Source organism: Alosa sapidissima, chromosome 24 (genome assembly GCF_018492685.1).
Source record: "Alosa sapidissima isolate fAloSap1 chromosome 24, fAloSap1.pri, whole genome shotgun sequence".
Lineage (NCBI taxonomy): Eukaryota > Metazoa > Chordata > Actinopteri > Clupeiformes > Clupeidae > Alosa > Alosa sapidissima.
The window spans coordinates 1,490,220-1,503,203 of NC_055980.1; the positions used below are offsets into that span (position 1 = coordinate 1,490,220).

General features: G+C 39.4%; 1 protein-coding gene across 1 annotated transcript in view; it reads left to right on the plus strand.

Moving 5' to 3' along the window:
* The window catches only part of ccdc57 (coiled-coil domain containing 57), a 148,691-nt gene that overhangs the window by 31,692 nt on the left and 104,015 nt on the right, over positions 1 to 12,984 (plus strand). Inside the window, exon 9 of the mRNA XM_042082781.1 lies at positions 10,910 to 11,072. Within this exon, the coding sequence (XP_041938715.1) occupies positions 10,910 to 11,072 (163 nt within the window). The remainder of the gene's footprint in view (positions 1 to 10,909; positions 11,073 to 12,984) is intronic.

Sequence of the window (12,984 nt, forward strand, 5' to 3'; positions counted from 1 at the left end):
AAACTAGGAGTGAGTCTTCGTGGCTATGGATGACGTCATTAGTCATGCACGACCTTGACTGAAGTGACCACCTTGATTGGCTGACGATTGTAACGCGGGAATTCCAAACACCTCTCTTCGGATGATGAGTGACAGGTGACAGGTCAGAGAATGCGTGCGCTACACAAGTAGTGCGAAGGACGGAAGAGGATTAATAACTGAATAAAAAGGCCTAGCCTAAATTAATAAAGAGTAAGGCAAAACAAATAGCCTAGTAGCCTAATGAAACATAGGCCTATGGATTGATGCAGTAGCCTACCTTTGCAACATTATTAAATTAATCTGTCACCATATGCCTAGGCTACGTTTGCAAAGAGGAGAACATTTTAATTTGATTCACAATTCGCAAAATTGTTCCCTCGCGATTGGAAGCTCCTGTTGCACATAGGCTACGCATTTCAAAACATCGCAACGTAAAATGCCACAAAAAGCTGTTTATGAATAGGTCTTAGTGAGTTAGGAGTCCTCTCGACTTAAGCTGTCCCAGACTTAGGTGCTACTTTTAGGTCTAAAATGCTTTGTGAATTACTTTTTGTGAAAAAATTAGGAGTCCTAAAGTTAGGAGTGAAACGACCATTATTTTTAGGAGTTGCTCCTAAATTCGCCAGTTAGGAGCTACTTTTAGCCTTAAAATTCTTTGTGAATACGGCCCTGAATAAAAAGGCCTAGCCTAAATGAATCAAGGCAAAACAGCCTAGTAGCCTAATGAAACATACGAATTGATGTAGTATCTTTATTAAATTATTCTGTTACTATGCCTACATTTGCAAAAGAGAACATTTTAATTTGATTCACAATAATGTTACATTTAATTTACATGTGGACAATGATTAGCCTAGTTTTGGTTGTTGTTGGCGGCGTTATTGCATGTTAGTTATGCCTACAATGCAAAATTGCTTCCTTACGATTGGAAGCTCCTGTAGCTGCATAGGATTTCAAAACACGTCAAAATGCCGCAGGTTTGTGAATAGGTCTGTGAGTAAAGAGTCCTCTTGACTTCTTTTAAGCTGTCAGAGGTGGGAAGGTGTGATTTGTTGGGGGCAGGGCCGGATTAACTGGGCACAAATGTCTGATGCCCCACCTTCCCCCCAGCCAACGTGAATTGGGTGGTTAGTTAATAGGCCTATCGTGAAGATTTTTCCTGCCATCTAAGGCACGAGCGCATCTGTGAGGCCAAGCCTCACCAAGTAGCTCGTTTGTTTACAACTAACATTCCATTTAATTAAACTGCTTTATAGGCTATGCCGAAATAGTTTTCAACATTTTGAATATTAGTGTCGGGTGAATTGAAATGTTCTCAAAGTAGCCTTATGGCTGAAAGCTGCTTGGGATCCCCCCGTCAAGCAATATAACAAACGCGCTTCCTGCACTCATTGTTTCAAAAGGAGTAATTTTGGCTTTGTCAGAACTGAAGAACTGTGGACGGCACGGTATGCCCAATGAAAATAAATTAACGCAACGCAACACAACACAGACCCCGCTTCTCTCGCGTCAATCACTGACAGTAACCTAGAATAAATGCATGGGGAAAAACACTTCCCCATGACAAAGACATCGTAAAACACTGAAAGTTAATATTTTGTCACTAGCAACATACATCTGTCCTTTGTTAAATGTATTATGTTCCAAGTAGCCTATGTGTAATTCTGCTTCATAAAGTTGAACAAATACATTTGCTTATTTCACAGAAAAATATAAATAGCCAGTTAGGGTCTACAGTGCAGAGTTGGTAAGTTATGGTAGGCCAACTTGCAATGAACATACAAACAGGGGAAATTCTTTCTCTTGTAGGTGAGTAGCCTCAGGTGCGCACGTAGACATAAGGCCGAACATGCAAGCGCCAATGAATCGTGCTCTCACGACAATCACGCCGTTAAACTTAAATAGGTTAACATCACTCTAAGTTCGCCTTCAAGCAAGGAAAACGATGATTTGAAGACATCTGTTTCGTTGGAAGGGCAAGGGGTAGCAACAGGGCAACACAGAGACAGGTCCGATGGCAGGGCTGTTATGAGAGTATTAAAATATGGGATATTCTACGGGAAAACATTAAATGGCAAGACAGCGGGGGAAAGTTAAAATACGTGATAAACACGGAAAAAGTTGGCATGCATTGTTTCGGTCCCCGTGCACAGGGATTATTTGTCATATTATTAGTCACATATGATTATTTGTGAAATTGTGCAAACAGGCGCAACACATTTGAAAAGGAAGGACTGGTAGCATGCAAGCTCACGGGAAAGATTGATTTAAGAACGTTATCACAGTGTGTGGCTGTGGCGCGGGCGGAAGACAGCGACAATTGGCAGGGGAGGGTCATGTCTTTTTTAACAATTCTGTCGGAGGGTCATTGAACAATTTCTAGCAGGCAAGAGAGGGTCATGCAACTTGCAACTGAAGCACTCAAAATTCCTCCGGTGGCCCCTTCAATAAATAACGAACAGTCCCTAGATTGCTGCTGGGCTATATGTCTTGGTTCATGTCTGTTAACAACTCATTGCCGTCAAACGCATAGCCTATCTCGCGGTTGCATCCATTACAAACAAACTTGCAATGTGAACATCTGGGATTGGGGAGAGCACTAAATGCTCTACTGAATAAGCACAAAGTCAAACCTTTAAATGAAAAACACTCTTTAATAATAATAAAAAAAAAAAAAAAACGCTAATGAAGTAAACTTCCATCAAAAATCGTTTATCGCCTGTAACTCTGTGATAACAGGACGTAACAGGAAGGCATTTGGCTGAGCAACGGAGGTTAATATGCTCTATATTTTGTCCAAATGATGTCTGTCTAACATCGTTGCACTCGGAGAAAACCAGAATGTTTAATTTGTCCTGCGTTTTAATTTGTCCTGCATTTTTTCTACGGCTGCAAACGGGATTCACTCGCAGTTAACCAAATATTTCTTTATTAGGGCAGGGCAGGCATATTTCTAGCTATTAAATTATTTCTAAACCAGTCTGCTAAAGTCTGTAGTGAAGTCTGTGTAGGGTTTTCCAGGCTCCATTTCTTTTTACGAGACACCCTGCTCACTTGAGCCATCTACCGGTTGTTTGGGTTGTTGCAGCTTCTCACTGGAAAAATACAAATTAAAGTCGTGTGATACCGCGTGATTCCACGTGCGGACCGTGAGTGAAGCTGGCCAAGTCGAAGCACTGCCCACTGTAATGATGGACTACCTTAGTTTAATCCGTGAAATCTGTTTTTCTCAGGGTCATCAAGTTAATTCATTGGTTCATATAGACTGACCTTGTAAATTAACCACTGCTTTGAATTAACGTTTAACACGGGTCATTTAAATGTGCTGGTGAAACAGTTGTGTACTCTATTGTTATTTATCCCCTATTCACCCACGCCGTCAATTCTGTGGCGCAGTGCGTTAAGGCCGGCTGATGACAGCCGCCATTACGCAGCAGTTATCAGTTCCCTGTCCAAGAGTTCGAATCTGAGTTAAGCGTAGTTAGCTTTTGGGAAACGCACCCCTGATGTTTGATGTGTGATCAGTGGAATATGGGGAGGGAAGTGGCAGTGTTTTTTTGCGTGTCTGCAGAAGTCAGCCAAATATGAATGTAATTCTGCGGCATAAAGCAGATGTATTTGTTTATTGTACAGAAAAATAAAAATGACATGTCAAGCAGTCAGTTGACTAAATTGCAGTCAAGAAGTAGGGCAAATTAATTTACGAAACCAAAACGTGGGTTATAGTTGTCTAAGCCTCTATTGCGTAGCCTGTTAAAACGTCGCCAGATAGTATTAAATCGCCAACAACATTGTTTTCTGCAGAAGCCTACCCAAGGCTACAGATTAATTCTGAACTGTTATTTCTCTACTGGCTCAATTATAACACAAGACACTGTTTTGATTTGCGTAGTTGCGTTACCCCCAACTCTGACAATAATGTAGACAGCAAATTAAGATATTTTTTCGTTTTGTGGAGCGGCACCGGTAGGCTATCAAAAGCAGATTTCGATTTTCGTTACCACCGTGTAGTCAAGCCATAAGCCATACCCAAGTAGCCTAAATCGAGGTAATGTTTAATTATGCATGATTTATTTTGTTATTGAATTAGTAGGCTGGGATTCCTCTCGGCAACAATTATGTTTAACGGTAGCCTCCTGCTTTTTCAAAAGGGGCGGCAGGCAGGCTGACAGAGCGATGTACAGTGGCAGAGCGACACACAGTGGCTGAAAGTGGTACTAAAGCTTCACACAGCTTCACGCCGCGTAATGCGCGACTGAAGTGGCCATTCGAAAGCAACGCCCACTGTACATAGTTCTATGTACTATCATTCTTGTTGTCTTAGCTTGTTTATATTGTATTCTTTTTTATAGCCATTTGTTTATAACATGAACAAATACAGATTTGGGGAATTTGTGTGAAATGAAGTAGCTGTAATGTTATTAAACAGAAAATTAACATAATGTGCTTGCTTTGATTCTGTATTGGCATTTTTGTTATATTTGCATTATTTATGTAAATTTACTAACATATACATGACATGATTTACACTGCAGATAACTTTACACCTGTAAGGAATAGAATATTCATTAACTAATCATAAAATCTCACCCAAACATAAGTGTGACAATCCATACCCTTTATTTCTGCTAATTAGTAAAAATATGCAAACTAGCTAAAACATATGGATATTTACTATTACTGTATACTATTTCTATATGCTATTTACTATTACTACTAAGATCAGTTACAACACAGCATAAAAACGAGAAGAATATTTCTTCACAGGCCCATTCTCGTATGCAAATTAGTCAATAAAATGATACTCATAAGCAAATTAGCTCTCACAAAATAATAGTATAGTATCGAGTCTTTATTGTCCTATAAGGATAATCTTTTTCACACATATCATTGTTACATGTTAATGCACAGAGTGTATGTAGCTGTAACGATCCTGTGTTCCCTGTCCCTCCTTTGTTTACCTCCTGTGCCATGTGCTCCTGTGTTTACTTCCTGTCCCTGTGTTTTAGTTCCTGTCAGCCATGTGCTCCTTTGTTTGTCTTGCCATGTCTCAGTTCCCTGTGTCTCTGCCCCTCACCTGTTCCTCATTATTAGTCTGCTAGTTTAATTATGATTTCCAGCCCTGTGTTCACCTGTCTCTTGTTTCTTGTCCACTTGTGCCTTGTTAGCCTTGTTTAACCCCTGTGTATTTAAACCCTCTGTCTCCCCTCAGTCCCCTGTCGGTCATTGATGTTGTTTCGTGGTTGTAGTGTGCAGTCGCATTAAAGATTCCTGTTTTCAAGTTTAAGTGTGCCTCGTTCTCGACTTGCCCTGCGCCTCGGTCCAGCTCTCCATACTGCAACCCTGACAGTAGCACCCCAGCCCTCAGGCGCAAGTTTAGGGAATGAGGGGGACAGAGATCGGCCTAATGGGGTGTCACAGGGTTCGATATCCTACTTAACTAGTTAAATATACAGACCAGACCACGGTAAAAACTATAAGGTAAAAGGTTGATAATTTACTTTTAAAAATGTAAGTGGATGAAGATGCAGATGATAATCACAGGGCTGAAACGATTCATCGAGTTACTCGAATAACTCGATTACAAAAATTACTCGAGGCAAAAACCCTGCCTCGAAGCCTCGTTAAATTCCTATGACGCGCACTATACGCGCAGGGATCTGATTGTTCCACACGGACCGTTGTTCAGGAAGCACACCACTAGCGCGTGAATCGTGATCCATTCTGAATTTAGCTGGCGCGATGGCGGAGTCAAGATGTCCATAAATGGCAGAGAATGTCTAAAGTTTTCAAGTAAAGTTTTGGGATCATTACATACTCAAAAAGGAAAAGAACAAGAATCTGAACCGAAAACATCCACTCCATGCTGTTTCACCAAGCGTCAATAAAGTAGGCCATCTATCAATCTATCTAGCCTATCTATCATCTACGTAGCCTATAGCCTACATTGATGTTGGCTGATTTTAATTACATACTGTATTTGTAGCGATGTCGTGATATAATGTTTAGCTTTGATGTTTTTAAGTAGTAAACTTATTCACGTTCAATTGCAAGACAGTATGCCTAAAAAAGAACCCCTTATACACACATGCATGCACCCTCATCTTCCCTCACGCACCGCACGCGTGCACACATACAGGTTGCTAGGTTACCATAGCAAATAGGCTCACCCCAGAAATTATTTTTTAGTAGCCTAATAGTACAATTATTTGTTAGTAGCCTAATGGTAGGCTATTTTTAGTAGCCTAATTGTAAAATTATTTGTTAGTAGCATAATGGTAAATGCTGCAGGTGTAGAAATCTACATAAAACAGATATTTACTTTGATGTCAGGTCTAGATTACAGCATGAAACTTGTTGTGCATATTAATACATTAAATTGCTTTCCCTCTTCTCCCTCCGAGCACTTCACAACATAGCTGGGCGAACAAAGCTGTCCATACTAAGTCATGCACCAGAGGCTGCAATTTTACAGAGAGCATTTTGAACATTATTTAATTGTTGGCACTGGCACCTATAAACACTAAATGGGTAAATTGCAATAAATGGGCTTAGTTTTGTAGCCTGATGTTGGAGTTGATGTTGGAGTTAGAATAAATACCTCTGTGCCAATTGCTTGATCATTTTACAGCCATGTCATTTTCGTTATGCATTATTTGTTTTGGTTGTTTAAAAATGCAAAAAAAAAATATCCGATTAATCGATCGATAAAGTGCTAGAGTAATCGATTACAAAAAGAATCGATAGCTGCAGCCCTATAATCACAGTATTTACAGAATGAATGTAGACTATTTTAAATGACCGTTTACACTATCATAGCCTATCGATAACAGTTCAACAGTAACAAAACACAACTCGCAACATAAATCTTAATAGTGGGCCCACATACACACACACACACACACACACACACTCACACACGGACAATAACGTTACAGTGATGCAGGCCTGGTTGAGGCTCGTGAACGGTGTGGCTGATAGCCCCTTCACCTCATAGGCAACGTCATGAACTATTATTATATAAGCCACAGGAAATAATAATAACACCTTATACAAGAAGCTTATGAAGCGCTATTAAGCATACACGTCAATAACTTAAATAAGTAGCCTAAGCGAGTGCAAGTATAGGCTAAATTGTACAGGAATATTACATAAACAAAGCAGATTAATATTTACAGGCTATATTGAAATAGTTTGATACTATATTGTTGCTTTACAAAGCAGTCAGAGGATTACTAATCACTATTTAAATAATGTAATCTAAGTGGTCTGGTTAGTAACTACATTAAATATTATTATCCCAGCGGTGCCTCCATTTTATGTAGCACCCCAACCCTCAGGCGCCGGTTTAGGGAATGAGAGGGACAGAGATCGGCCTAATGGGGTGTCACAGGGTTCGATATCTTACTTAACTAGTTAAATAAACAGACCAGACCACGGTTTAAAACTATAAGAAAAAGGTTGATAATTTACTTTTAAAAATGTAAGTGGATGAAGATGAGGATGATAATCACAGTATTTACAGAATGAATGTAGACTATTTTAAATGACCATTTACACTATCATAGCCTATCGATAACAGTTCAACAGTAACAAAACACAACTCGCAACATAAATCTTAATAGTGGGCCCACATACACACACACTCACACACAAACAATAACGTTACAGTGATGCAGGCCTGGTCGAGGCTCGTGAACGATGTGGCTGATAGCCCCTTCACCTCATAGGCAACGTCATGAGGTAGCTAAGCAAAAGAGAGGTTAGCTCACCAGCTAATGTACAGTACACTCGCAGTCCGTTAAGCAGGGTCGATGTGAAATCCTCCGGGGTGCGTGGTGTACGTCGCAATACTCTCTTCCACTGAACCAGCTACGAATGTGAATGTCCTTCTTTTTTCAATGGAAAACCAGCCGTTAGCTTTCAGGCTAATTGTGAGCCTAAGCTATGTTGAGTCCCAGCGTCCAAGCTGTCACTAATAACCACCATTAACTATAATACTAATAATAATTATAATATATCAATAAATCAACGGTAATAAACAAACTCTCTTTCCCAGTCCGTCAGAAAGATACTTAAGGTTATTTGAATGTTAGCCCTCTACCAATCTCTGCAATCAGAAATAAACTCCGAAACAATTCTCCTCTAAACTTTTTGACAGAACCCTTTTTTTCCTTTTGACCCGCCCCTGAGCCAATCAAAACATTACACTATTAACAGTTACATGAAAAGACCAATCGCCAAACAGCACACAGTGCGTGCAGCAACAAAAACTGACTTTAATTACCATGGTAACCTCTGCTGCCCTTAAACCTTAAAGTGGAAATCAAGCAGTCAAATAAAACAGATGTCTATAGCACTAGTTAAATATTTAAATATACCATGAATACAAATAAAGTCAGAAATATGACCCGTTATTCAGAATAAAGCACAAACAAGTTGCATTAATTTCAGCTGTGCGCCGCCATCTTTGTTTTCAGAAAATGATGACGTCACAAGAATGGTTGGTACAACATTCTATGCTGTTTACACAGCGGCTGTCATAGCCTCACAGTTAGCTTACTGCCTCAACAAAATGGATATGGACGAATGGGATAGACCCACCAATGAGGACAGGCATCCAATTGCCTATGCTTTTGAGCCAGTAAGAGCAGTGGTAGTTTTAGTGCCCCCCACAGAGCCTTACTATGGAGGAAAAATAGATGATCGAGAGAGAGGTGTATCTGAGCGCACAGAAAACCATCGGTGGTGCTTATTTGGGGGTTGTGTCCCTATGTTCACTGACAGGGCACACATGGAGAGTGTCTGCTGCTAGGAAATGAACCTGGGACATCTCATCCAAAATAAGATATATCATGTCCAATCCTACGTGCCAAATGCTATCATTAAAGCGAGACGTTGGAGGTCGCAATGCGGTCGCTGAGGGACATCCGAGCCGAAACACTGGAACGCCCAAAAAACAGCAGTTAACCAACTAACACACTCTTGATAGGTTGTGCGGAGGGGGTAGGCTAGGGGACTACACTGATCACCTGAGATTACACTAATTTTTACACCCATACTCAGTTCTGCAATGTATTATCATGGTAGAAGCTGCGATACAGTACTAGCATAACATAACAAGCACATACTGTAACTAGCATAGCATGAACCCTAAAATCTATGGTTGCTACAAGCGGCACATCCGTGCATTTATTTACTTAAAGTGAACAGCTTGTTATTTTGTCAGCTTACATAAACAAATAAAAACTCAGACGCCTAGCCTACAGTCCATAAACAACGTCTACCCACAAAACCATGCCTGTCACAATCACAGACTTAGGCTACTACAGAGTAGCCTACACAAGTCAGACGTAGGCTAGCATACCCACAACAGGTTCTCACCAGGTTCGCAAGTCTGTGCAAATAGTTTCCACTACTACTTGAGCGAAACAAATGCAATCATCGATACTACTCAATCACAAAAAGAAACATCTTACTCACACATGAGAAGTTCGCTCCCCCGAGTTTATTCACCAATTCATCAACGATGCAACTGCATTTTCAGGTCGCGGTAATCCACAAGTTGTGCGAGAAAATCCAAACACATTATTGCAACTGAAGTTAAATCTAATTACGTACTGTCTCTGATAGGCCTACATGCTACATTACAGCGGCCCTTGTTCTTGTACAAACACAAAAACAAACATCAACATAATTTGCGTTGAAATAAAGTGAACGTCCGCTAATGGATAAAACATCCACGAACAAACGCTAACCATTCTGATGACGTAGCGCCTGCATTTTTAAAACATGGCCGCGCCCTAGTGGCGAAAGTCGTTATTGACATGTCATTTTCCAGTGAAACTACTTGAAAATCGGGTTTAATGAAAATCCATGTATCTTCAAAAATGAAAAAGCAACCAAAAATGGTCACAGTTCTCACTGCTTCATTTCCAATTTAAAGGGGCAGGAGCTACATAAATGCATAAACGGCCAAACGGAGCAAATCAAAGAACAGACTTGACCTCTTAACCTATTTTGGCAACAATAAATATTATTAACCATACTATATCAAAATACAATAATATATTAATTACTTTTAATATATGTATTATTTTTAGTAAGTAAAGCTATTTACATGTTGTGCCCAGGCAATAAGGCCTGGGTTACATGTATATTTACACTAATTAAGTAAAAACATCCATAATTGCTTTGGCATGATGTTCTTGTAAAGGTAAAGTTGCACATGGATGAAAAAGGTAAAAAAAATTCCTAATTTGCATATTGTAACTGCAATATCCCATCTAAAAACATATATTTGTATGATCATTTGTTATATTTGACACAATTTGAATATTATTTGAGCCTAAATCATTAACTGAGCCTAAGTCATTAACTTACCTACTTACAGCCATATTATCAATACATTTCTTTATTATGCATTATTCGCTAATGTATTAAAATATGCAAATTATCTCATTAACTATGCGTGATATAAAAATGTCCCAAGCAGAAATGGATTCTACGCGAAAAATTACTATAGAATCAATTGAGAAAAATTTGGTATAGTATCATCAGTATAATTAGATCGTTCTGGGTTTTGCCCTGTCTATAAGCTGTATTAACTAGACATTTGGATACTAAGCATGCATTATGAAGTTACGAAGTTATGCCACACATTGTTTGACGCGTCCCTAATATGCTTATCCTTTGTATAGGAGACTTGTAGATAGCTAACGTTAGATTTGTAGATAGCTAACGGACTTTGCAACAGTAACTAGGGCGGGGGGGGGACTTAGCGAAGGGTCAATTCGCAGGTCTTGAACATCATCTTTAGTATGTTTTAGTAAAACATGATGAGTAACCTTGACAAACTTTTCTGTTCTCTGATGTTATTTTCCAATAGGTACAAGCAGCAGTTAACAAATGGGCTGAAGCATGAACAGACATTAGAACAGAAGTTGGTGCAGTTGGAGCTGGATTGGAAGAGGCGTTGTGAGGATGTGCGGGCTGAGGACTGCATCAGAGACAAAGAGCTTGTAGAAAGTCTCACCTTCTCCAGAGACAAAGTAAGTAAGCATAAACAAGGCACCCATTCATGACAGATGCTTGCAAATCTTTGAATATTCCCCAAAAATGGTCAAACTGAAAAAAAGATGGCATTAACAAAGCATGATTATTACAGCACTTATAATTATAAACAGGATTATTCATGTTTTCCGGTTGTGTTAATTTTCAGCTTTTTCATTTACATATTGGTAGAAATTGATATGAAAAAATGAAATGGCACAACACATAAAATTATTATTTACAATTGTAACACGTGGCTCTAGCATGAAACATAGAGGGGGAGGCACATGCAGATTTCAAAGTATACAAGTACATTCATTAAAGAATATAATAAAGAATATTAAGAAGGTAAGTATAATGGAGTGTGAAATAAAAGTGTAGTGTTAATCAGTGTCTAGGGGTTCGTCATGCAAAATGGAAAACAAAAGCCAAAAGCTGAGAGGAATGAAAAACGCCCAGCATGGGGAGAGCAAGCCTCTTATCCCCACGTCAGTCACCAGTCATCTTGCACACCTAGGGCCATTTTACAGAAACTTCCTAACTCGCAAATCCTAATTTATCTGTTTGGTAACCATGGTAACCATGGCTCTGATTTATGAAAAAAGTAATTACAGAACGGCCGCTTCTAAGTCAGTGTTCTTATCTTAACTCAAAATAGGAAAGGTGTATTACAGAAATGTCTTAAGTCAAGTCAGTGTCATATCACTCTTCTGCCTCTCTCACATGACAGGGCTGTTTGTTTAGCATATCCTACTAACTTAAAATGGCAGCTCCTTTATTGTATTTACAATAGAAAGACAAAATATATTTATTGTAAGGCTTGTGTTAAGCACAGGCAGCAAACAAGCACATATCCGCGCATAAGTCCTTTTATATGCGCTTCCGGTTACACACTTTTCAGTAATGCACATTCTCCCATTCCCGCTTCTGTCACACCCACAAGCGGGCAAGTTCGAAATCAAGCGGCCTTATGAAAGAGACGTGGTTTATATTAAATAGAACCAGACTGATCCACCACCTCACCTAGGCTGATATGAAAATGTGGACTTTCTCATTGACCTTATGAATGGCATCTATATCCAGAAAGAACATAAATCAGTCTTTGGGCCCTATTTTAGCGGTCTAAAACGCATGGTCACTAGCGAATAGTTTAAAGGCACACTATGCAGGTTTTTTAGCTTAAAGGTCCAGTATGTAGGAAATAATGGAAAATAAACTGTAACCATTCCAAAAATGATCACCATATGTTGTCAGAGAGTAAGGAAACACGATGAATTGAAGTAATGGCTTATTTGACAACATTACTCTAACCCGTAAAACCCATGAAAAAAAAATGAGTTACGGGGCGGAATGTCTTGGAATTTTCGTTTATGTTTTGAACGATTCATTCTAGAATAGCGTATTAATAATGGGCTAGCGCGTCCTCCTATTTGGGTTGGCAAATTAGCAAAGGCCAACTGTCAACAGCTGTCAGTTGTAATAATAATAATAATAATAATAATAATAATAAAGCTTTATTTGTATAGCACCTTTCATACACAGAATGCAGCTCAAAGTGCTTTACATTTGAAGCATGTAACACAATAGTAGTCAGTCAGTCATTATCAATCACTTTTCTTTGCTGTTTATGATATGCTCAGCAACATATCAAAAATATAGAAAATGACGTCATAAGACTGGCAGCCTTAACCCTCTTACCCCCCACAAGCACGCCATATGGCGACTGTGGCAAGGAAAAACTCCCATATTCCAGGAAGAAACCTTGAGCAGAACCTGACTTAATAGGGGGAGCCCATCTGCTTCTGGCTGGCTGCGCCCTCCAATAGTAGCAGATGTAGAATAATCTGAAAATGTAGTCTACAGGATAAGATGAGTTAACTAAAAGCTTTCCTGTACAGGTATGTTTTCAGA